Genomic DNA, 26,697 nt, shown 5'->3' with positions numbered 1-26,697 from the left:
TGCCCAGCAGTGCACTGTGGGGCAAAACCAAGCCTCAGGGTGTTATCATTAATATTGCCATTGCATATGTTCCCTTCCAAACTCACATCAGGAACAAAATACACAATCTGGAGAAACAGCCACCAATCTGCTGCACGAGAGTATTCACACATATCATCTAAATCTGGTACTTTTAGATTTTGATTTTGTGCAGACCAGTGGCAAACCATCAGGGATCAGAGCTGTAAACAGAAATCAGCAGAATGTGAAAAGGCTTTTCTGTTCAAGCTACCCTGAATTAGATAAGACAAGCAATCCACCCTACAAACACCAGAGCTGTGCAGCCCAGTCCCAAAGCACAGCATGGAGCACAGCTCCCAGCTGCTGCACTGGGAAGGAATGGATGCAGGGAGACTTATGAAGAGAAAGGTTTTCCCCCCAGAAGATGGCTGGGCACTGGAACAGGGTCCTCAGGGAGGTGGTCACAGCAGCAAGCCTGACAGGGCTCAGGATGTGTTTGGACAACACTCTGAGGCATGTGGTAGGGTTGTCAGGGTGTCCTGTGCAGGGCCAGGAGTTGGACTTCATGATTCCTGTGGGTCCCTTCCAACTCATGATATTCTAGGATTCTATTCCAGCTGCTTGGTCTTCTTTAATTTGCAGCACACTCCCTTTACTCCTACTGTGAAAGGCAAACTTCCATCTGCTAAAGCCCTGCTTCAGATCAGATGGTTTTGTTGTGCCTCTTTCAAACTCATGGTGTGCTTCTCCCACCTCTCTTATCTTCTCTATTCTTCTTCCTTCGTCTTCCAAGTCAGTGATCTCTCTTCCAGCTCAACTGTACCTAACACTCCTCAGCTCCCTCTTTCAAATCATCTTCACACTCAAATCAGCAATTCTCTTACTTGTGCAAGAACACTTGGATCTTTCCAAGACCATCTGTCCCATATTCTTCAGGACTTTTATATTTCTGAGATCGTTGTCCCTGGCATAGCATTTCTCATCAAAACCTTACTTTCAGCACTCTGTTGTTGGTTTCAGCTGCCTCTTCCACAGTACTAGGTACATCTTTCCATCTCCTCTTCCTTCTCTAGTGAATTCACCTTTGACAATCCTGCTTACAGCAGTTTCCTCTCCTTTCCCAGTGTCATTTGCTTCAGTCTCTAAATAGCTGAATGATAACAGGCTTAAAATTGATCCAACCACCTTGATGTTAATATTTTAAATTATTAAGTCTTAGTTCTCTAATGCCAATAAATCATTTATATGTGCACATTTAATTAACAATCCAATCAGTAAAAACAACTTTGCATTCGCGCCACATGTTTTATCAGAGGAACCAAAGACACATTACAACATTAATTAGGTGTAATAAATGCCCTGGTGAGGTAGTGAAATATTGTGGGGAAACAGAGGCAATACACTTGGTGGATTTGCCCAAGGTTAATCCAGATGTTCCCAAGGAGGTGTTAAACAAAAAGGGCAGGGGTGAAGGTTTAAATGAGGTTTAACTCTCTCCATAAGAATTCCTGTTGGAACTGTAGTATTTACTTATTTGCAGTTGCATTCTTTTCCAAAAAAAAAAACCTTTGAGGCACAAACCACTGCCATCAAGCATGCTGAAAACCAGCCCTAAATTGTGACAGGCAGTCATGGTCCAACATCATCCCCAGCTGGGGGTTTTGAAGGACACTTTATGACCTTCCCACAGCACAGTTCCCACCTCCAGAGACACCTGAGCTCAGGGGATGCTGGACCCTCACCTGCTGCTCTGAGGTCCTAGATGTATATGTCTGGTAGCTCCAGGTGCTTCAACAGCTCAACCAGCCCATGGGGAATTTCATACCAAGTATGCCTAAATGACCCAAGCTAACTTCTGGAGACAGGTCTTGCAGCTGTGTAACTGGTGGGTTACATGCTGGCCACTGCTAGTGGGATAGACTGGGAAAAAAACCCTCCTAAACCCCTCACATGACACCATCTCCTCAAGGCAAAAGTCGAAGAACAGAATAATTCATGCATCACAACCAGAGATGGTGGCAATCAATACAGGAAGATGGGTTAATCACAGGTGATGTCAGGAATGATGAAGGGACCAAGCTGAGCCAGGCTGGCTGGGTCAGAAAAAGGGAAACACTTTGGCAGAAATTCATGAAATCAATTTATTTAAAACTGATAATGGATACCTACTCTGCTACTGTTCATTTTATATGGTAGGCTGTCAACAATCTGGGGCAGCCAAGCTGTCTGGGCAACACTAACATGGTGGGGTGACCAGGCTGGAAGCCAGGAGCCCACCAAAGCCAGTCTGTCACTCCCCTCCCTCAGCTGGACAGAGGAGACAAACAGGCTCAGAGTCAAGATGGGGACAGGCAGAGATCACTCTCCAATTACCATCACAGGCAAAACAGGCTCAACTTGGGGCAAATCTAATCAAATCAGAGTACAATAATGAGAAATAAAATCTTAAAAACACCTTCCCCCCACCCCTTCCTTCTTCACAGGCTTAGCTTCACTCCTGATTTTTTCTATCACTTCCCCCTCAGGGACAGAGAGGGACAAGGAACTGGGACCACAATCAGCTCATCACATATTGTCTCTGCCATTCCTTCACTCCTCAAGGGGAAGAGTCCCCAAGCTCTTGGTCTCTGCTCTCTGTCCTCCATGGCAGCAGGGAATTTCCCTGTGCCTGGAGCAGCTTCTTTCTCCCCCTCCTTCCTCACAGAGCTCTGGGTCTGCAGCAGAATTGTTTCTCACATATTCTCACTCCTCTCTCCCTGCTGCAGTTGTGCAGTATTTCCCTCTCAACTCATCCTAAGTACATTATCCCAGAGGTGCTGCCAGCACTGCTGATGGGCTCAGCTTTGGTTAGCACTGCGTCCATCTTGGAGCTGGCTGGCATTGGCTCTGTTGGACAGGGAGGAAACTTTGGGAAAGTTCTCACAGAAGCCACCCCTTCACCCCAAACCTTGCCACACAAACCCACCTAGTACATCTCATCTCTGGCAGGTTGTAGCTTTTTTGCCCCATTCTAATGAAAACCACCTACACTCCCAAGTCTGATCTGACATAGATAATCAAAAAAGGGACAGCCTGAATTGTTCCATTTTTAGTTTCTATGCTTTATCTGTAATAACATCCCTTAAACATACCCAACCATTTTTAAGTGGGACGCCACCACCAAATCAAAGCCAAATCCTGATACAACAGCATCCTAAACCAACCAACTTGGAAAGTTCTGGACATGCATTTAAATCCTGACCATTGCATTAGTGGGTCTCAAAATAATGTTGCAGGGGGACTTGAGTGCTCAATAAACACATTAACTCTCCTAAATGTTTTGCTTATGCCAGCTGGAAAAGAAGGATGATGGTTTCACTGCATCTGCAAGCTTTCTAATTGTGTTAGTGGATGGGCCAGAAGTCTGGCAGCCATGGAAATCTTCATTTCTCGTTAGGCCAAGAACAGTATATTTAATAGCAACAGGAATAGAGTCCCAGTTCCAAGTGTCAGCACTCAGGGTGCTGTCTGAGGCAGGGAACAACAGCAGATGTTCAAGCTGAGGCTGCAGGCAGGGAGTGTGGGGAATTACACATCTGTGGGGAAAGCAGGGCTACACCAATAGGAAGAAACACACCAGGAAAGCAAAAATATCTCATCCCTGGAGGCTGCTTCCACCCAAAGGGCTGCAGGCTGCTTGGTGGTAAGAACAGACAAGAGAAGGATTCCTGCAAGGTGGCCTAGCTTGTAGCTGCATAAACCACTATTTATATAAAAGATACATTTATAAATTTTTTCCTTTTATTTTCTATGCAACACACATGAGCCATAGAAGTGACCTCCACCAGGACCTGGTGAGATAAAAGAAATGATAAATGGTTTCTTGTGGAGAAAACTCAAGGCACAAACATTAACATTAGCACACAGAGAAGCTTCATGAAATTATACCTATACTAATGCTATTTATAATATATGCTGATTTGGGAAAAAGGACTTTGATTTGAGGAGTGAAAGTTTAATTAAGGTAAAACAAAAATTTCCATTAATCTTGATAGAATTCACAGTCTGCTGCTCTCCTCCACCATCCACTTCAGCTAATGCTATAACAGGATCAAGAGCAGCCCAAAGTACCTGAAACCTCCTGCAGTGCAGACAAGGCTGGGCAAGCTGGACCAGAGCACGTGGCCCTCCCCAGGCTTGGGAAATAGGACACTTTGTCCCCTCAAGGTATTGCTCCAAAATGCCCTGGGTGCAGCTTTCACCAGCCAGGACACACAGGAAAATGAAGAAGGGATGTTGATAAACTTGAGAATGGCAAAGAAAAATGGCCAGAGCCTAAGACCTGCAGGCAGGTTCTGATAGCATGCATCTCATGTCATAAGCACAAGTTTTCTCTTGAGCAGCCAAAATTCCAGTGATACGTAAATCTTCTCCCTGGGTGAATTCAAGTCATAGAGTTTTTAATACAAACATTTCCTTTCTTCTGTTCCCACAGCACAGGTAAGGCTGGGGCAGCAGAGCAGGGTATCCTCCCCAGCCAGCAGAACCCTCTCCTACACACCTGTGGCCAGGAAGGGGTTTAGGGCTGGCTTGGCTCACAGCCACTGAGGGCTCTGTAAATCTATTATAACTGTATGGAAGAGGGAGCTGACCTGAACTGTGGCCAGGTCATGCCTGCAAAGCTCTTTGGAAGACAGGGATCTTTGCTTTGTACAGTGAAAGATGCTGGGATCCCTGAAAGAAGATATTTCAAAGCCATTTTTGCAGGTCAGTTTTCAAAGTAAAGCCACAATGCAAACTACCAGCTTTCATGACAAAATTGTATGGTATTGATAAAGACAATACAGTAAATTGCATTTTAATAACGTACATAAAAAGTGAAGAACTTCATTAAACAAAACCATGCAGAGTATAGATGATACACATGAAGTTGCTTTCAATATCCCACTCCTGATGGCTTCCCCATTGTATTTATCTGAGGGGAGAAGGGAGTGAGAAGACACCTGTGCCTTAAGCACCAAGAATGATGAGAGTACAGCTTTATAGCTTTAGTACAATAAATGCAAAGCATGGCATATTCCCTGCTTCATTCTGTAGAATGAACTATTCAAAAGATAATAATGAACTTTGCATCATCTAGAGGACTCAATTGTGCCTTCTGCCTGCTTCCCTAATCTCAGCCATCTAAAACACTCCTGAATCCAGGAGCATGAGGGAAACCAGCAACTAAAATGTATCCAAGAAGTCAAAAATCACTGGATCATTCAGGTGTAGAAAAGCATTTTAGATTTGAAAACTAAGGATGTGAAAAGAACAAACAAGGAAACCCTCCAAGGACTGAGATTAAAGTCAGAAGCAAATACAGGATGTCTTAAGACAAGTTCATTGATTGTGAAAGGGGAAAAAATATCCAAACTCAACACACAATTCTAGACAATACTAGACAGAAATTGTCTATTCTTTCATTCACCTTCCAACTTTCCCTCTCCTCAATTTGCTCATTCACCTCCCTGCAACTCACCCTCCCCAAAGGAATACCAGGAGGCAGCCCCTGAATTCTAATGGCATTTGCTATTCCACTAAATCCCATAGATCTAAACGGGCAAAATTAGCTGAATTCACCTATCAGGCATTCTCCACAGTACTAGAGAAGGCACCTGAAGCTGTAAGATGGGCTTTCTTTTGTTTACAGCTTTTAAATAATTCAGAGAGGAGCTGTCAAGTTGAATCTGCAAAGCTCCCTTGACTTTGGACTTGTGCTATCAGACTGCTTGCCTATTGTTTATAAAGACAAAAAGGAAAACGTTACAGGATCATATGTCTGCACGGGAGGGGAGTCAAGGACTAGGAGAACAAGGGCTGTCAGGACAGAAGTCATAAAAAATACAGATGGGAAAGCAAAAGTAGGCAGTAGGTGAAATACAGATGTACCAGCAAAGCAGCAAGAGCCAGTTGCCAGTTTGGCTGTGCTATAAATACACAATGCTTGCAGTTTCTTGTGGAATATGAAGTCATCCTTTAAAAACGAAAGCCCCAAATGCAAATGGTAACTTTAATTAGCAATTAAAAGCCCAACTTCCCAGCTATACAATTGCAGCTGCCTCTCCCAGATCTGTCTCACTTCTGCAAACCCATGACAGCTGTCAGGCAGAGGGCCAGCACTTAATAATCATTCCCAAACCTCAAACAGCACAATTCCATCCTTTCTTCCCTTTTTTTTCTGGGCTCTTTGGGCAGACAAAGATTTACTAGGTCCTACCTGGGGACACTAGCAAACCACAGGTGATGGCCCTTGGCATCCCAGGGAGTTCATACATTTCAAGGTGCCTTTTAGAATTTTTATTTTTAAGCGGCTCTGTGGCATGCACAGTTCTGATGGGGTTTTGCAGAGTCATTTTCAATCAAAGCTGCAAACCTGACTTTAAAGCAAATGACTGTTTCTTGAAGCAGCAAGAATGGAGAGGGGAGGGAAATCTCAGGACATGCAGCCTGCTCCACTCAAGCACATCCCTCCAACCAGAATGCAATCACCTTTACAGCCAGTTTGCTAAACCTAACAAGAACTTTTTTAAAAGAGCATTTTAATACAAAACCCAATAACTATGATTACAGTCTTGCTCTAAGCTACTGAGCTGGATTAACACTTGGCAATTATCCTTAGCTGTGGATGCTGCAAACAAAATCCTGCCCAAGGGCTGTCCCCACGTGGTGGGACATGGCAGCTGAGGATGCTGCAGGAGCTCTCCCATTGCAGGATAACACATGTGTAAGGAGGGGAACGATCTGATTTAGCTGGCTGTCCTAAAGCAGACAGAGACCTCCATTTTGCTCTAGGAAGACTGCAACAGTGGACAAAAAAATGTTTATTTTGCCCATGACCAGTCCCAACTGGTCCCAGCAGCTTCCAGTCCTAGCAAATGTCATGATTACACCAGCCTGTTATACACTGTCTTTTATCCTGGGCTCCTGACTGTATCAAATCCTAAATGAAACATGATGTAAGGCATGCTAATAAGCCAAAGAAGAGAGGATTCACATAATAGGAAAATATCATTAAGTGGAAAAGTTTAACTCAGAAGGTCAAAATTATTCTAACCAGAAGAAAGAGATGCTGCATGGGGCACACTCACAGGCCCCAAAGCCTTAAATGTGGCACTGACAGTGCCTTTCCTACTCACTCAGTGACTGCCAGCCAACAGCACAGCCTGGAGCTGCAGTGCCATTAATAATTCCCTAAATTTCTTGGCCTTGAATACACTCCTAAACTCCAGGAACAGCTTGCCAGTGTGCTGCCTGCAAGAGTACCTACAGCAAGATGCTGCTTCACCACTCCTTGACCCATCCCCTTTTCTTAAAAATTATTTTAAATGAGGTATATGCATCTGAAATAAGCAATGCCAGCTCCCAAACTTTACTGGTATAAGTCTGTGCTCAGGTAAGAGCCCTAAAAGGAACACAGGGGCTGTTGAGTTTCCATGTCCCAGCCTGGAAATCCTTTAACTGCTTCCCCCCCATGGTCTCTCCTTGGCCTCAAAGAGCAAAATCCAGTTGATATCATAACTCCATTCCAGGCTGTAACTGGAGATTTAGGATGATCTTACAGGTGTACACACTTCCTGGCAGAATACAAGAGGTTAAAAACAGACTGTAATTTTAGAAAGCATGTTTTTGTTGGGGCTAGCAGCAAAGGGGAGCAGTGGATCACACTGTGGCTCTGCTGCCCAGTGCTGGTGCTTGTCCTCCCCTGGGTTCTCAAAGAGGAATCAAAGCTGCATTAAGGAACTTCATCCATCAATCCATCCTGCACAAACTCAGGAGCAGCTCAGTTTACGGCAGAACTTAAAGCCAACAGAGGCTTTTGCAAGTCGAGCAAGCCTTTTTACAGCATACCAAAGTAATTTCTAGCTAATAATCAAAACAGATTTAACCCTTTCTGTACTACACCACCTAACAACTTTATTCCAAAAGCCAGAAAGCATTTCACTTTCTAATGAGCCAGCAAATGAGTAAAAGCATCTCTCTTTGTATAATGTACTCACAAGCAACTCTCTCATGCTTGTGATTTCTCAGCACTGTGAGGCTGAAGTGAGATCTGGGTAATGTTCTACATCACTGTTTAAGAGCAATTCAATCATCTTTGTTCTGGATTAAGTCTTGCTCCCGATTAAATTTAACAGAGCAATGAATAGGAAATCCATGACTTGGGAAGTAGGCAGATTTTATCTTTAAACCCAATTCACAAGTAAAATCATCTCTCTCACAATAGATAATTCTGCTAGTGTTCAAGTTATTTTCACACAGTGGCTATAAAAAAATTATCTCTAGATATCTGAAATGGAAATGACTATTTTTAATGCTCCCTGTCACTCTGAATGCATGCTAAGACTAACAATACTGCATCAGAAAGAAGAGCTCAACAATCACGAAATCCATTAAGCTACCAATGACTAATAGAGAAAAAAGGAAGTTGAAAAAGACTCAAGTATATAAAGAATTACCTACTGGGATTACAGGGGTGAACAAAATCCCTTGTGTTGCACGACAGCACTTCTGTACCCTTCAGCTACGTAAACATTAGAATACAAACCCCACCTTTGCTGACAAAGGGTGAGGGAAGACAAACACTTCTGGCATTTGATTTTTTTTTTTTTTTTTTTTAGCTAATCTGCTTCATCCTCCCTTGATTTTAGATTTTGTTTCTGAAGAGTTGCTGCTGTTGACTCATTCCTCAACAGACACCACAGAGCTGAAGCACGTGGTATGTACTCTGCTTTTCTCTGAGCCTGATGATGCTTAAAATGTTCCAGAGCAGAGATGGGGAGAAATAGAGGACAACATACAGGGGACATAAGAAAATAAAAATGACTGTTCTCTGTCAGGATTTCACAACCTCTTTCTTATCACAGCAAACTTGCATGTAGAGCTATGAACAGCAGGAGAAAAGCTCCCACAAAGAGCTCATGATCAAAGAGCTCCTGCCCTACCTAAACCACCCAAGAAGAGATACAGGACTGTATCATGAAATGGCCTCTAAAATAAACAAAGCCACACACACAGCACATACACAGTATGTGTTTGTGGGGATAAGGAGACAGAGACACTGGCATTTGGTGTCACATTCATTACTTCATTAACTTTGATATGTGATGAGCTGGGCTCAAATTTCACATTCATGTGTTACCTGAAATCAATACAGAAGCCTCAGCCAGACTGAAAGTATATTATAAACTTCCAATCTGTTTGCAAAGAAAAACAGCAGAAACTTAAAAAACCTATATGATAAAAGAGTTTTCTTAACTCCCCATCTCACTCCAGAATGGATAATTCACAGGTTCACAATGAATAGCAAAATCCAAAAATTTACTGGCGGGCTGAAGAGGAGACTGTCCTTGTTCCTGCTGCCATGCTCAGGCATCTCTGATGTTTAGGGAAAACTAAAGGGAATTATGAGAGGAAGAGGAGGGGTGGCAGCAGAGGTGGCCAGGAGGCACAGAAAGGGACTGAGTTCACATTCAGGATATGCTGGGAAAGATGCGGCCAAATTGCATCCCTTCACCTGTAACAGTACATTCAGAAACATTTATCTGAAAGCAATCTCCAAAGCAATATTCTTCTTAAACCTCTGAGCCTTTGTTTACTTTTGGAAAGCTAAATATGTATATTATTCTTATGTTTTGAAACAAAGAAAACGCCCAAGCTCCCAATGCTGGCTGCTGCCTGTTATAACAGCAGAAGAGAAGTTGCTAAATCCTGTCCTACTTCCAATTTCCCCACAACCATATCTTTTTTATGCATTTCCCACAATTTAAATTTCTTCTGTTGCATTGTCAAGCAAAGAATGAGCCTGGGTAAAACAGAAAGCCAACGGCATCCTTTTGTAGTAAATAAGGATATTTGTATTTCATTTTCACTAATTTTCTCTCTTCTTTTTGCTGGTCCAATTTTATCTTTTCAAATGCTGGAGCTAATGTGCAAGTTGTGAAGCAAGACATACAGAGAAGAACTATTAACCTATTTTAATGAAGGATATGTCACTCTAAACAAATCAAGATCAAGATATGTCACTCAAAACAAACCAAGCACACACTCTCCAGACCAGAGCAGCTTGCTGTTACTTAAGTCTTTGGAGAAACTTGGCTAGAGCAATCTGCTTTGTAGGTCTTTCCTGGAAGGAAAAAAAAGGCAGCAAGGTCTCAATTGATCAACCTAGAAACTAGGACAAAGAATCATGTGTGTCTGATTAACATGAGGATTCTTGGCTGGTGATGCTGAGCCTCTGCCAGCATTGGTCATGAGGAGGGACACAGCTTCTCCTGCTCCCACTGCAGTTTATTTATGTGCTATCTGCAGATTACAGGTAAAAGGAACTTTATTTATTTAATAGATCAGAACCAAACTTTCTTCCCAGTATATGTAATATTACCTATATTCTCTCCAGTATCTCATTATTATAAATACTTGGGGAACAATGCTCCGCCTCATCTGCCCCAGCTACACCTCTCTGCTTAACTTAATATTCACGTCAGACATACTAAAGTAAAACTAAAAAATCCAGTACTGTACCAAACAGCTCACTTCTCTCCAGCTTTAGGAACTAGCTAAGCATTTTGGAAGTGATTATGACATACAGTGCCATAAGAGACAATTATTTAAAGCAGCACTTCCCTCACAGAATTCAAAACACCTCGTGCGAGGGTGAACGCCCATCAGCTGCACAACCCCAAATTTAACAGTGCCATTTCTGTCAAAAAAGGCACTCATTACATTACTAAACATAACTTTCCTGTCATACTGGCTTTCTCTTCCTTAGAAAAGACTGATTATTATAATTCTGTGTGTAACCTATATAAAATAATTATGTCTCCTAATCACATATCAGGTAGTTTCAATTCAGACATAAGATTGCCTCCAAAGGAGGGACCATTTTCACTCCATGCACATACCTAGTTCATCTAGAATTAGAGCAGAACACCACCAAAAGAAATTTAAACACATTTAAAGGATACAAACCCATGTTGCTGCTAGAAAACCCCTCTGAGTAGTTGTTTTTTGCAAGCCTTTATTCTCACTTTACTAACATGCAACACAGTTGGCACTAAGCTGGTCACAAATTAGTGGATATCAAAAGGCCTTGGGATTTTGTTACTCTCAACAGAAGGGCAGAGGGCACACAAAAAACTTCAGAATGGATACCCAAAGCCAAGCAGTAACTCTATTAATGCACAGATATACACAAAGTAAAGCTTTTGCAGAGAAAACCACCTATGCATAAATGCTCCTACTTCCAATTCACCCAGAGGTTAAATTATCTGATCAAAATCTTGTGCTGGAAAGGAAAAAAAATGCACTCATATTTTTTCCACTTCATTTAGACTGTGTAAAACATTAAATTCTGTCATTAAAATTGCTTAATTAGGAGTGCTAGAGCAAAAGGTTGATGCAGCTCATGAATTGTAACTGCCGAATGGTGGTGGCCTGGCAGCACTTGTCATAGATATTAGCACTGAAGAATGGGGAAAAGGAAAAAGAAAAACACAATATTGCAAAGTTGGTTTGACTTTAATTGAAGCACTGTCACTTGTTAGAGTGAATGAGGTTATAAACCAAATTCCAACAGCACTGACAGCAGACCACCACCCTTGTGGGGCAATTCTGCATCTGCACAGAAGCTGGCTTCAAAGGCAGTGGTCAGCTCAGTGCAAAACCTACCTCATTCTTGCTTTGCTCTTGCTGCTCTGAAACCAAAGTCCTGCTTTAGCAGTAAGTGCTGGGACACACAGCTCTGCTACCCCTGCAGCTCCTGCCTTTAATGCTCCCCTTCATCTGCTCTGCAGCACACCAAGTACTGCCTGACTGATACCAGCTCCCAGCACTCAGACCTCATCTCACTGGCACTTTGTGCCAGCCAGGGACTTCAGCAGATGGCACTTCACACAGCAAACAGCCAGCATGAGCCTAGCAGTGCAAAGTAAAGCAAAGGCTGCTCATGCAGGAGATGCTCTGACTCAGAGGAAACCAGCTTTAGTGAGAGCTTGACATCAGGCAATATTGGCTCAGTACCTACAGAACTTGCCAGGATCCTGCTGTGACCTACTGCTTGCAGGGGGCTCTGCTCCAGGACACTACACAGAATATACATTAGATACAGTGGGTCCAGAGGAGGCCACTGAGCTGATTACAGGGGTGGAAGACTTCTCCTGTGAGGACAGGTGGGGGTTTTCAGCCTGGAGAAGAGAAGGCTCCAGGAAGACTTTACTGCAGCCTTCCAGTATTCAAAAGGAGCCTGTAAGAAAGATGGGGACAAACCTTTTTGTAGGGTCTGTTGCAACAGGACAAGGGCAAATGGTTTTAAATTGAAAGAAGGTCAGTTTAGAACAGATGTAATGAAGAAGTTTTTTTATAATGAGGGTGTCCAGAGATGTGGTGGAAGATCCATCCCTGGGAGTGTTCAAGGCCTGGTTGGATGGGACTCTGAGCAAAGGGGTCCAGGTTTACTGCAGGAGGCTGGACTAGATGGTCTTTAAATGTGCATTCCAACCCAAACTACTCCATGATTCTGTGATTATAAGTCCCCCAAAAAATACCAGGAATGAGCCTTCCTCCCCAAAGGCTAAGAGCTGTAGGAGGGCAGAGACAGAACACCTGTAATTCACACAGCAGCTGAAATGCCCCAAGACAAAGGCACAATGCTAAGATAAGGCATGCTAAGAGAGAAGTGTACACTTCATGATAAATATCCTTCCAGGCATCATTTGAAAACCCCACCAAACAACAGCCTAATCAGTTATTTAATCAGTGGCTTTAGAGCCCAATGGAGTACATATCAGGGGCCCAACTGTTGAGACTGGTTGGAAAGGGAATGTAGCTGTCCAGTAATTTAATTCTAAAAGTAAGTGCTTCCTGACTATGAACCTGCACTTTTTTTTCTCTCCACCCCAGTATAAGTAAGACAAATAATTTTCTTTGAAGTTGTGCTGTTTGGGACATAGCTTATGTAAGTGCCACATGATACATACTGCTGTACCTTGCAACATTATGGTTCAGTAGCAAGCTGAGGATGGAGCTGGAATGAAGTCTAGGTTCCATGTGAACTCCTGACTTCAGTTCATCTGTTATAAAACTCATACTTGAATAAAGAACTGATAGTTACTAAAGCAGTCAAGTGCCCATAAGAGAAAAACATTCACTTACACGTTTAACAACAGCTACAGAGAGATTTCTTTGCATCCCCAGCTCACCATGTGTAACACACAAATATGATTTGCAATTGCATTGGGATGCTCTAATTTTTTTTAAAGCTTAGGAAACAGCAAGAGCCTGCTCACACCTCTGCTTGCACCAGCAATGATCTGCAATCCATTATCTCTACAGCTGTACCATTGGGATCAGCTACTGGAATGGTAACGTCAGCAGCACTCAGTGATGTTGGCCACTGTGTCATTCACTCAGTCTAGGAAAGATGACTCCAAAAAGAAAGACCTCAGATCTAGCTACAGCACATGCTCTACTCCTCTTGGCATTAGAAGAGATGCACTGGTAAGCAAATATCATCTGTAAAAGTCTGAAAGAGTAAATGCTGTCTCCATTCAGGAAATATAGACTTTCATCTGCCTTCAATTCAAGACAACGTTGACCCTGTGGCAATTTTCTTTGATTATGCAAGGAAAAAAAAAAGCCTCACCTTGCAGAAGGAGAGAAACTGAGTTTGCAAATGTAAAGCTAAAACCAACAAAGAAGAAAAACCTGAGCCACCTACATTTCTTGAAGAAGCTATTCTTAAAATAGAAGCCACAATGATATCAGAGTGCTGCAGTACCACAGGGGACCTGAACTTGAGAGATGAGCAGAAGTGCCAGACTCAGCCCTGTGTCCTCAGCAGTGGCAGCTGCTCTGCATCCAGGAAAGGAAGAGTTAGCACAGCTCCTGACACACCAGGCACCTGCTGTGTGCCACACTGAGCCTAAACAGCAACAGAAATGGTGCAAGACACTGCCCCAAACACACTAGGCAGGAGGAGCACAGGGGACAGAGGCTGGGTTTTCAGGGAATCTCCTGGCTCCCTTCATTGTGATCATGTCCTCACTAGGAGGAAGCTCAGAGGGTATCCTGCAACCAGGGAGAAGACAGGAAGGAAAGAACATTTACCAGTATTTTTCTTCTTCTACAGAACACTCAAAATTAAACATTTCCTCATGAAGCTGGTCATTTGTATAATCACATTATCAAGATGGTGTTTCACATGGATTGGAGTGTCAACAGACTGAGATGTCAATACAGTGCATGAACTGTTAATAATATAACATTCTTCCCCCCCCCCCACCCCAAATTTCTCCACACTTGTACACAAGTCTGTGACACACACAGGTTTTTGACAGGGAATAAGATATTGTCAGTCACCTGAGTATTTTTTAAATAATTCTCCTTAGCCACAGAAAAAATAGAGCCCAAACCAGAGTATTTGAAGAGATATGGATATGAAAGGATATGAGCATGTTCAGAGCAAAGGATCATGGATAGCTTGTGACATCTTTTATCTGCAAGTAGAAATTATTCTGCATAAGAAAATAGTTTTCAAGCAGCACATAAAGCAATATAAACAGTGTGTGTTAGTACACATAACTAATATGCTAAAATCTGAGGGGGGGAAAAATCAAGCATGACATCTGCTGATGTTCTAGGTCTCATTTGTTTTTAAAGAAAATTTTAGATTTTTAAATGAGTAAAGGAGCAGTAGACATGAAAAAGGTAGAAAATTTTAGATTTTTAAATGAGTAAAGGAGCAGTAGACATGAAAAAGGTAGGATGGAAGAGAAATCAAATATGTTTATACCTAAGGAAAGAGCAAAATAAAAGTCAAAGAAAACTGTGTTTAAAGCATTGCCAATGACCAGAGAGAGCAGAGGGCATGTCAAGAGGAGTGGGAAGCCATCCCACAGATAGCTGTGAGCACTGCACCATGCAGGCTATGGGGATTACACAGCTTTCCAAGGAGAGAGACAGCAGACCTTTGAAGATTTTCAGGTGGGGGAGAAAAAACCAGTAGAATAAACCTGATCAAAGCCACCACTTGCTTTTTTCAGAAGCTGATCCTTCTCAGCCTTCCATAAACTGCTGTGCATTTCAAGCACAAGAATGAAGATGAACACCTCTGTGTTTCCAGCATGAAGAAGTGGTGTGGGACTGCACTGGAGGAGAACCTGCAAGGATTCTAGCTTGGGAGATGCTGCACACAAATGCTCTTGGCCAGTCCTGGTCTAGGAAAGAAAGGAGGAGTCAGAAACCAGCAGATGCCCTTCCAGAAAATACCACAGCTGGAACTACTCATGCTGTGACCTGTGGCACAGCTGGGGTCTCATCACTCCAGGCAGGAATTGATCTCCTAAGCTTTTGGATTCTACCTAAGTATTTCCTGACATCTGAACAGGTAAGTTGAGGATGCTGTGAGAATAAAACACCACTGAGTTGAAGCTGGTAGTAAAAATTCTCACCAATTTTAAGATTTTAAAATTTCAGCAGCAAAGAGAGACAATGAAGTTTCAGGTGCTTCTTGTTTTACCCCCAAAATCCTGCTGGAATTTGTGCTTCAAGCTACAAGAGGTATAGTTACAGCTGATACAAGTTACTTAAGAATGACACTGAATTACCATTCAGTTACTTGGGAATGATAAAGGAGGTTTCATTTTTTATGTTCATAAGTCACCCAAATTAATTAGCGCTTTAAAGTGGCAATGAATCATTTCCTGAAATAATTTGTATTGGCTAAATTAATTCCTGTGAAGGGAGCCAATTTGCTGATTGTAAATTATAAGAGCCCCAGACTAGCTCCTGTGTACACTGTGTACCATTTATAAGACTACTGGGAAACAAAGGATGGCTACTTTTCATCAGTGAACAAGACTGCAGCCCTATTAAGTGACTACCTTACAGTGCTACAATTACAAGTTTCTATTTAAAGAATCCAAGCCAGACATCATTAAGAAACAAAGCTGGATGTTCAGAAGAAAGGAAAACTAAACAGAAGAAAAGCTTGTTTCCTGAAGAGGTGCACCAAAAACCTATTTGAAGGGAATATTTCATCCTCTTAGATTAACAAAGAGAAGTTTAGATGTGCAAGGCTAATTATGAATACACTTTCACCACAGGGCAATGCCCAAAGCCAACCTGAAGCCTGGAGTTCCAGAGCTGCTAACCCATGGTTAGATGACTGTTTTGAGACCTCCATAAATTTAAATTACTTTTGAGGAGTGATGAAGTGAGAAAACACATACATGGGTTTCTACTCAGGTGGAAGAGATGCTTTCCTTCCTCCTAGGAGAATTCATCCACCCAGTACATCCCACCACCCACTCATCTCTGATTAAAGACAGCAGCACCCTTCTTTAATGGATTCCCCTTCTTTACTCCTCCAAAAGAAAAAAATGTATAATGCTTTACCTAAGCTAATTTGCATGGCTTTCTCCTGTTCTTATCTGCATCTCCTCACTGGTATCAAAGCCTTGACATTTCTGCTTGTGAAATCCTTCCCTGCTAACCTGCTTATCAGCAGTAATGAATACTTGTGCAAACAGGTACAAAATTAAATGGCTTCTTTACAGTGATTATGATAGATTGAGCCATGCTTAATCTACATAATCAAATTGCTTCTGTGTTCAGCTGTAATACCTTTTTGCTGCCCTGGGAGCAGGTTCAGCCTTGGTTTCTCTTTCAACAGCTGCTTTCTGAGAAACACTAACCATGCCTGGGAAAAGGGCTACTTTAGGTGCAATCATTTAACACAGCATGTTTGAGGTACATAAACTCTACAAGAGGGTGTAAACAACCAGTGTTCCCTTTGGGGAAGGAGAAAACATCCTGTAGGACACATAAGGGACAGCAAAGCACAAACCAATCTCCTCCAGCTATGATCCACATACCCAGATGTAATTGCAGTGAGCCTTCTAAGAGAGATGACATCTCTACCTGTTTAAATGCACTGAGCTACCACCACTACTGTAATTCTCTTTCCCTATGCAAGAGTCTCCCTGTATTCAAGAGCATTCCCTGTTTACATGCTACTAAAACAGAAGACTGTTTTCAATCTCAAGACTAGATTCTTGATTCAAATCAGGCTGGTTAAAATGGACAGCAAGGGTGTATTATAAAATCCTTGACTTGGGAAATTAAAGGATTTAGTCCAGGGAATGCTCTGAAAAGCATCTCCATGTCTAAATCATGTTTATTAAATCACTTAGCCAAAAGAATCCTGAAGCTTTCTCTTCTTTTAAATATTGATCGACTTTTAGCATAAAACAAGAAGGGAGAAATGTTTTTCCCCACAAACAATAAGTTGGTGCTGTTTTAAAAATATCCAACAGCCTACTTGCCTTTGTCCAAAACACAGCAGTGCAAGAATCAGGTTTGCTTCATGGTCAGCCTGCTGGGAGGCTTTTCATTTGCCTGTTTTTTTCCAAAGAGTCTAAAAGAACAAGTAGCCTACAAGCTAGTGCTTATTTCTAAACACTTTTATAAATTGTAATGTGAGTAAACCTGGTGCAAGATGCTAATAAGCACTCAGGGAGAATAATTTTTCTTCCTCATTATGGCTTTGATATAGGTAAAAAGAAGGTGCTGCTGGACCTCTGAGTCAGAAAGGTGACAGCTCCAATAAAAAGGGCCTCTGCATCTTTGTAAGTAAAGCAAAATCAATGCAGAAGGGAAAAGAATAAAAAGATGGGTTCTGGCAAGGGCCACTAGCACAGCTTGACTTAGGCTCAGGAGGATGTAAAAGCCTGAATTACATAAAAATAGATTTAAAGAAAGAATCAATGACATTTAATCTGAAAGTTTTGGTTAAGTTTTAATTAGGATCTGAGATTCTGCACTTAAGTGCATGAAGTGAAGGAGTACATGTACTCATGCTTCCCAAGATAACTGACAGATCTGAAACTTACTCATCTCATCTCAAAAGGTTAATTAAAGAACAATCCTTGACAGCAACACTGGATGGAAACTGAGAGTCAGCTTCACTGGGGAGTGGCTGTGCTGGCATCTCCCACCCTCAGCAACAAACTGAAGATGCTGCCCTGTGACCACAGCATGGAGATGAGCAAGATGCTTCCAACCAGCCCAGCAAGAAATGGAGCAGAGTGTGCCCACAGCATGGTAAAACTTGCTTACTGTGCTGCCTGTGGATCTGGGGCTGTGCTGGGGCTCTGCATGGCTGCTGGTCTGGAGCTGCTTGCACACACAGAGTCCTGCAGCAGAGCAGGTGGGATCACAGTCAGCACTGAGAGGTACGTGTGCTAACTCTTATAATTAGGAAACTAAGGCAGAGTGGCTCACCCAGGATCAAAATTGTAATTAAGCTGAAAATAGGCTGTGGGTTCCCCAAATCCTACAGATGCTGACAGCATTTTGAGGCACAGGCCTTCTCTGCTTCAGCCCAGGAAAAAACCCCCAAAAATCAGCTTTTAGGGAAGCCTGTATATGCAAAGCTTTTTTTAAAAAAAAAAAAAAAAACAAAAACAAAACCATGACAAATTGAAGAAACTTTATCAAAATGAAGAATAGGAGAGTTTCATCATTTGAGTAAGACTTTGTGGACATAAGTGAACTTTGGCTGTGCAGTAATTTAATTTCCTAAGCACATGAGCAAAGTCTCAATTAGGTCAGAGAGGATTGCTGCAGCAGTAGAAGAGAAGAGGAATGTGCAGCTGGATCAGTGAAAAGATGGTGCAAGTAAACACTCAGGCCTCTTGGCAGAAGCAAGTGAGGCTGCTTGCTTTGTATGTACCACAGGCAGAGGCAAAAATCACCTGCAGGCAGCTTTTTGCTGCTCTCTTTAAAAGCTAGAGCCAGGTAGTGTGGCTGCCACAGGAGAAACAGGCTCATTTAGAAGCAGCCCAGGGAAAAGCAGATGAATGCTAGAGAAAAAAAAAAGACCAGAACAGCAATGGATTCTGAATGCTGCTTAATGGAGTGAAGCCTGAACATTATTTGGTGTGATCTTGACGGCCCTGATTTAACTGTTACATTTTTGTATGGTATTTTTCATCCTGATTATGAAGAATTGTTTCACAGCCCTTGGTGACAGCTTAGAAGTTTCTCAGCCACTTAAGCAGAAGGTCTATCAGAGCACATTTATCAGAGAAGAGACTGCTGAGGAGTGGACAGCAACAGACATAACCCCACGGGTGAGACATCTCTGCTTCTTCCTGTAGAAGAGATGCCCAGACGAGCAATGGGCAAGACAATCCAAGCACTGAAGTCAAGGCAGCTCAAGGAAGGGCATTTCTGGAAACACAGGTTCCCACAGCATGTTTTTATCCAGCCGAAAGACAAATTACCAAACCTACAACAGCCACTCTTCACCTGAGAGGTGTATACCAAACCCTACAAAATGCCCAGCCAGAAAAAGCTGGTGATCCTACATCACCAACTGTCATGCTGTTCAAACCACAGCAGCCCACTTCTTACTTTTAAACACAAAGAGCAGTTCCAGACACGGGTTTATTTTGATTTTGACTCAGAAGTGTTCATCTGAAGTGAGTTTAGGTCACAGTTGTCAGGGTAGTGTCTACACATGCAGAAAGCAGATTGGTAGACATTGTCTTTGTGAATAGGACATCTCAGGACAGCAATTATGCAACATTTCACTTCATCTACTTGGAAGAGTGCATTTAAGATCAACTCCATTTTGCCCCCTCCCAACAGGCCCCTTCAAGTATCTGATCTGCAAATCTTGTACACACAAGAGTTACTTGCTCCATATTTTTAATGCAAGGTTTTCAAGAGCACCCTGAATTCAAAAACAGCATTCTGAAAGGCCACACTCACAAAAGCTGCATCAGGTCTGCCCGCCACATTAGTACACATGCTAGGGATGTGAATTCAGTGCCATTGGAACAGGCACTTTACATATCTACTCATCTAAACACAAAGGCTGTGTTCCAATGAGCAAACCCAGACAGGCACAGCAACATTGAGACAAGGCTTCACAATGAGTATCTTCAACAAAACCCCCACTAATGCACCCACAAAAACCATCAGATGCCAGAAATACAATGCTGCTTTTGGGATTTTAGATAGCATACAGAGGAATTCAAACACACAGGTGGAAGAGTTAACATCACAGCACTCTCTTCTCCCCCAGCATTTCAGTTACCTGCAAATCATCAAGGTTCTCACAATGACCTGCAAGTACCCTTACTTTTCCCATGAATAGGAAAATCCCAAGCACAGTCAAACCCTCAGCAAGGCTATTTTGTGAGAAAGCAGGAGGCATTCCTTCTTCACCAGAGCAGAAAGCTTACCCCATCTGGAAGTGCCCTCCAGCACACGGCGCTCACAAACTCATTTGTGTCGTCTTCTTTCCGGTCCTTGTCCAGGACACTTTTGACTGTATCAAACTTGAATGTCAGCAGTGTCTTTGAGAGGCCCTTATAGTATAAGTAAAGGGAATTATTTTCACTTCCTAGAAATAAAAAATACAAGAATACAGGATCAAATTTTGTAAAAACAAACAGAAATAAGGGTTCTTAGCTCTTAAGAGGTTCTTAGTTCTTTCACTGCTTAAAACAAGCAGAAATAAGGGTTCTTAGCTCTTTCATTGCTTAAAACAAGCCCAGACATTTCCTTGCAGTTGTCATCGTGGTCATGGTGCCCTGGCTGCTGGAAGTGCTCTACAGCAAACTTCCATCACACTTAATAACAGGACATGTTTTTATTACAAGACAACTGCAGCATGCAGCACACCTGCAAAACACCCAGGATTCCAAGAACCCTCCACAAACTCCTCAAGGCAAAGCATTTTGGGCAGAGTATCTGCACCACCACATGAATCACTGCTACATCCAGCCTGCTCAGAGCCACAGCTCAAAGGCAGGTAGCACGATCAAAGTTTTGCCTGCCATAATCAAGTATGACAACTTGGTCTGTGGAGGCTTAAGCAAGGAAGAGCAGACTGTACAGGCTTTATTTAGAAATCCATCCCAATTTCTGCCTTGCAAGCTGCACAGCAATCAGGGAACACACGAGCTAAGGTCCTCCCTTCAGTGCTGGCACAGCTGTCCTGCTCATCCCACAGCTATCAGCCTGTCACTGCCTTCCCAGCAAGAGCTGTGGATTTACAGAGCTTTACAGATTTTAAGCAGTGAAAGGACAGAACAGCCAAAGGGGTAGCTAATGATTCAGCCTTCTAAGGAGCTGTTTGCAATGTGGGCACTCTTCTCTTCACCATGCAGAATGCCACACTAAGTGACAACTACTGGATCCTCACGTGGCCCAGGCTACTGGTGGTGCATAAAGATGTGCCAATTGTTGATCTTGAAATAGATAAATTATATCAGCAGCACTGACATTAGTAGTTCATTTTGATGACAGCAAGCCTGAATCATCATGCACAAACAACTCATCTGCAACAGAAGAAAACCATCTACAGAGCCCCTTAGGTCAGGACTGCCACTGCCATTCCCTGGGAGGGGAAGGAGTGTGGAAATTCAGAAAATAGCACAAGTGGTGGTGTGCTTTGCTACTAGTGAGGCCCCAGCGCTGAGGAGCCCTGTCAGCACACCAGGGTGGCTGCTCTGCTCACCACAGGCAATGTAGTCTCCGTTGGACGCCAGCCCCACAAAGTTCTTCTCGTTGATGTGACCCTTGAAGGAGCGCAGGCAGTGAGGCTTCCCTACGTTCCACAGCTTCAGCTGACTGTCTGTTGACCTGAAAACAACACTTAAATTTACCCTGCTGCCATATGGCAGGAACTCCTTCCTCCCTGGCCACCCTGCTCCTCAACACTCCAATGACAATGTAAATGTAGGAAGCCTTAGTGCACAACAGGAGATTTATCCCACTTTCAATCATCTGCAGCTCAGCTTGAGCTCAGAAAGATATCACCTTATTTTAAAAGCCTGTCAAAACACATTACACGTTTGAATAAAAACTTCCCTGAAGTATTACTCTTCCTTTCTCCTATCAATTGCAGAGCCCTCCTCTGAACTGCACGGCCTCTGGGCTATCACTGCCTCCTCCAGATCCTCACAGATCCAAGACACACCAAAGTTATTTATATTTTAAACCTTTATAGCACGGATAAAATCTGTTCCCTTCTCTGTGCCAGCTGCAACTCTCATTCATGTCTTTCCAGGGCTTGAGTAGGAGCAGTCTCCTCACTCCCCAGTGCCCTGAAGCACATTCTCCTCCTCCTCCTGCCCAATACCAAACAGCAGCACAGAAAAACCCATGGGGGCTCAGAGCTGCTGTTAAAATTAAATCTGTTTTTCTCATGTGTAATCAAGACTGCACAGATACAGAACTCAAGCTTCTACCTTTTTCACCTTGTCAGGGAAAGTTCAATATTACTATTCAAAATATAGAAAACATGTTTGGATTGAATCACAATCATTGTTTCCCATGATTCCCCAAAATGCAAATATACCTGCCTTCAAAACGTTTTTCTGTTTACTGTGAGAAAACATTTTGCCTTTGGGGTTACTAATCTGCTGCCTGGCAGATCTCAAATAGGAAGATCCAACATTTCCAGGAGATACAGGATTAATTTCTTCCTCCAAAGCTGAAGAGACATGAAGATAATCTCTCACTTCACTGGCATTATTTCCTAGCAATCCCAGCTTACATGGCTCTGGTGTTCTGGCACTCACTGAGATACACAGCTGGGGAACAAAGGTGATAAGGTGGAACTGAAGCCCCATGAAGCCATTTTAAAGAAAGGGATAGTGCTGTTCTGATCCCCAGGATTGGGAGCAGGACCTGTCAGCCCCCTGGCTGGGAGGGAGGGGAAGCAGGCCATGCTCCCCCACCCAGGTCATGTCACCAACCTTGCTGCTCCCTGAATATTTAGAGTTGAAAGGAAAAACTCAAATCACACAACATCCATCAAATATTACCAATGACGTAAGACATGAGCCCTGCACCAACGTCCTATTTACCTAAAAATATAGCACAAAAGAGGAGAGCTGCACCTTGTGCTATCCTGCAAAAAAGCTTATCTCAGTCCTCAATGACAGCTGGAATGACAAAGGAGCGATAAGGGAGCTGCAGCAAGATTTGTTAGGCAGTATTATTAGTTAGGATGAGGTCAGATCAGAAAGAAGGTATGAATTTTATCTGTAACACCGTGACTTAAACAGGAATGCATTCCTAACCCCAGGATGAGATGGGAGGCCCAACACAGAGCATTCAGCTTCTCTGCCTGGTGCTTGTTCCACATCTGTGCCTGCCCTGTACTGCTGCTCATTCTCCCTTCCCTTGTCCTTACTCTCATAGGAACAGCTCACAGAAGGTAAAAAGGAGTATATACTCCTGCTTTTTTTTTTGGCCCACAAGTACAGGCAGGTACTTTCTGTGCTATTAGTACAGGTGTATTTTTAAAATGCTGCTTTTAAAAGCTTCAGAGTTGCCTGGACACTAAACTTTCCTGCAGGAAGGGAAAAAAAAAAACAGCAAAAGACTAATCCCTGTCCACAAGCTGTCAGATTCCTGTGACAGCTGCTGCTCTTAGCTTCCCCTCAAGAAGACCTCAGATACACAGGCACTTCACCTTTATATTTTACTTGCATACCTACTAGGTGTCTTCATTAAAATAAAAACACTTAAGTCTATTACTAATGGGGAGTTTTAACTGTTCATGAATTCCCATCAAGCTCTAGCCACGTTTATATTGTTTAGGATAAGCAAGCCACGAAAGAAGAAAGCTATCCACCCTTGAACTGCAAGGAGAGACAAAGGCCATTGATCCTGGTGGTGTTACACTGCTCTTCTGGTTTCATATCCTCTCCAAAATAACATCTTGGATGTGCTGCTCTGTTAAATCTGTCTCTCTGTAAATCAGCACTGTAATCAATGTGTTGTGCTAAATACCAGGCAGTTCTGAACACCCCTGAGGTCAAAACCTATCTCTACAAGGCAAAGAAAATCAATGCAATCCATAAAACAGCTTTAGCTAGACATTTAGAGAATCTGAATATATATATAATTTTTTTCTTAAATCAGTGCTTGATTTTTGAGAATCACTACACTGCTGTTGCCTCTACCCAGTCTGCAAAAGGAAAGGCAGGAAAAATAATTTGCTCTGACATTTCTCCCTGTTCACACACCAGAAGGCAGGTGGACCCTTCAGTCAGTCCCCTCACCCTGCTGCTGCCTGTCCAAGTCTGACAGCTCTAACAGCTCAATCAATAACTCCTCTCAGAACTTTGGGAGATGCTTTCTCACAATGCTGGCCCAAACAGAACAGGGCCATTCTGTCCTAAAATATCCCATAAATGATGCTCCACTTGATTATTGCTGTAAAACATTCCCAGCCTCCTCCTGTTTCTATTAAACACTTTGTCTAACAGAGATTCGGTTCAAAGCATTAAATTTAATTTTCTCTGTGTTCCAGATATGAATTTGCAGCCTTATATAGAGTTATAATGTTAATGGAAGTAAGAAGAGAGAAGCTGATTAAATATAAACAGTACCAAAAGCCACCAGGGAATCCTCCATTATGCGGCTCAGCTCACAGTAACTCCCTTGCAGCCTGAAAACACCTTAAAATGCTGTATTTCACTGGGTAAAAACATGGGACAGAACCAAGCTGGATAACCATTGGCTCAGCACAAGGCAGCTAGATCTGCTCCTGTGATCCAGCCCTGCTGCCCTCAGGGGTTAGACATGAATGTGTCTGGATCCAAGATTCCCCTGCAGCCCCTCACCTTCCCCATCAGGTAAGAGGGTTCACCTCTGGTTTGCAGCCAGCCACTGCCAATTTTCACTAGGTGACCTAGTGAAAATTCATTCATTCAATTCCACGTGACTGAAAATGCATTCAGAAGGGAGGCAGCCACATCTGGCTTTGGAGCAGACACATCTGGCCATGTAACTGAACAGAAGCTGGAGAATATTGTTCCTCAGGGCCTCCACAGCAGATCTTATGGTCTGCCCTGGCTGAAGAGCTGCATGCTATTAGTCACAAAACACAGCTTCTCTTTGTCCACTTTCTAACCCAAATATAAGCCCAAAAGGGGCCTTCACAGAGCAGATAATGAGTTACCAGAGAACAGATCAAACAGTCAGTCCTACTTGAGCTGCTTTCAGGCTGTGGCTAAACCTCCTCTTCAGATCATATACATAGCAGTACTATTTGATCTCTTCTGTCACTCATCAGTTGTGTTCTACTGCAGGTTATTATCCCCAGGGCTCTGCCAGCAGCTTTCTCCATCACAGAGCTCTGGTCAGGAGCATCCTCAGTGGTCACACACTGCCTGCCCAGCCACTCCAATTGCCATTTCCAACTCCCAGCCTCCTTCTTTTACTTCCTCAAGCTGTCCCCTCTTTGAAAACTGTTGAAGAACTCAAGGGTAAAAACTCAGTCTGCCTGCAAAGTCCACCTGCAGCTTCCCAAAGTAAGCACTTGGGCACAGGAGCCACATCTAGTTGTCTTCATATTCCTCTTAAGCATTTCAGCTCCACAAGACAGAGCACAGCCAAGTGACACCACAAATGAAATTCTATTTTTGACTTGGAGGAAAGCAACGATCTGCCTCCCAAAAGCACAGCAGCCTGTGAGAGCAGCCACCCACACAGGTGAACTTGCTCAGCAGCTCTGAAGAGCACAGAGAAGTGAGGGCTGCACAGTTTTTAGCCCATATTGTTGCATTGTGATTTCAGGATTTACCTCAGAAACCCAGTTCCTCCCATGATAATTCCCTCCCAGGTGTATCAGTCACCTCTCCTTCCCCCTCCCTTGCCCCCTCCCAGCACTGTCTGTCAATCCTGGAATTCCAGAAGGGCGTCGAGTGATTGGCAGAATTCACAGGATGCTCTCTACCCCTGGGGGGACATTGGGCCATCCAGGTGTCCTCTGTCCCTTGAGACCTGGTTGATGGCTTCCTACCCCTTCCCTCCCCATCTCCCCTGGGTAAAAGGGTGAGCAAACCACACGGTTGAGAGTTCTGTTGGAGTAGTTGCTCCATTCAGAGGCCTGTGGGCCAGGATAAACCTCTGGATTAAAACCCTCCATCAGAACCAACTCCTTCCCTTCACCATCACTCTAAAGCTTCTCCACCAGAGGTAAACCCAAGGGGCAGACCTGTTATGAGGGGAAAGCTCCATCCCACAGCCACCAGAGCTCCTGCAGGCCTGGACTTGTCCCCACTAGCCCAGCTGCAGCACCCAGCCAGCCAAAAGTGTCTGTGGGGTGAAAACACCACAGTTGGTGCTATTTGGTCAAGCAGCAAGGGCCAGACAAGCTCAGGCACGTCCCATCTGGCTATATTAGGAAATATTCCAACACTACCTAAGAGGCAACACTTACGCAGAGACGATTTCTTCGCCGCTGACGAACTTTGCGTAGGAGACGGCCTTGCGGTGCCCCTTGAACACCATGATGGGCTGCTTAGTGTTGCGGAGGTCGTAGTAGTGAACACAGTGATCTGCACGCCAGGAAAGAAAGGAATTTACATTCTGTCACTGACTTGTTTTACGAAAATCCTTTAGCTAGATTTATTTATCAAATAAATGTAATACTTTTTATTATTAAATTAATTTTAATTATTCAATTACTTTTTCTCCTGAGAAGCTAAGAAGCCTCAGAAAGAAATGTAAACAATAATTATCTGATGGCTGTGGAACGTGGTCTGGAGATGGTTTATCAACAGGTGCATCTTGGATTGGTTGCATGTGAATTGTTTTTAATTAATGGCCAATCACAGCCAGCTGTGTCAGATTCTCTTGAGTCTG

General features: G+C 43.2%; 1 protein-coding gene and 1 non-coding gene across 2 annotated transcripts in view; both read right to left on the bottom strand.

Moving 5' to 3' along the window:
* The window catches only part of COP1 (COP1 E3 ubiquitin ligase), a 125,694-nt gene that overhangs the window by 10,143 nt on the left and 88,854 nt on the right, over positions 1-26,697 (bottom strand). Inside the window, exons 16-18 of the mRNA XM_063165413.1 lie at positions 26,273-26,390; positions 21,551-21,675; positions 20,271-20,431 (exon numbers count right to left, since the gene is read on the bottom strand). Coding sequence (XP_063021483.1) covers positions 20,271-20,431; positions 21,551-21,675; positions 26,273-26,390 — 404 coding nt within the window. The remainder of the gene's footprint in view (positions 1-20,270; positions 20,432-21,550; positions 21,676-26,272; positions 26,391-26,697) is intronic.
* Positions 6,743-6,878, bottom strand: LOC134423390 (small Cajal body-specific RNA 3). Its single transcript, XR_010029100.1, has one exon. It is a non-coding gene; the product is annotated as a small Cajal body-specific RNA 3 (non-coding RNA).

The sequence above is a fragment of the Melospiza melodia genome, chromosome 11 (assembly GCF_035770615.1).
Source record: "Melospiza melodia melodia isolate bMelMel2 chromosome 11, bMelMel2.pri, whole genome shotgun sequence".
In the NCBI taxonomy this organism is placed as follows: Eukaryota; Metazoa; Chordata; class Aves; order Passeriformes; family Passerellidae; genus Melospiza; species Melospiza melodia.
This window is presented reverse-complemented; position numbering and strand designations above follow the sequence as displayed.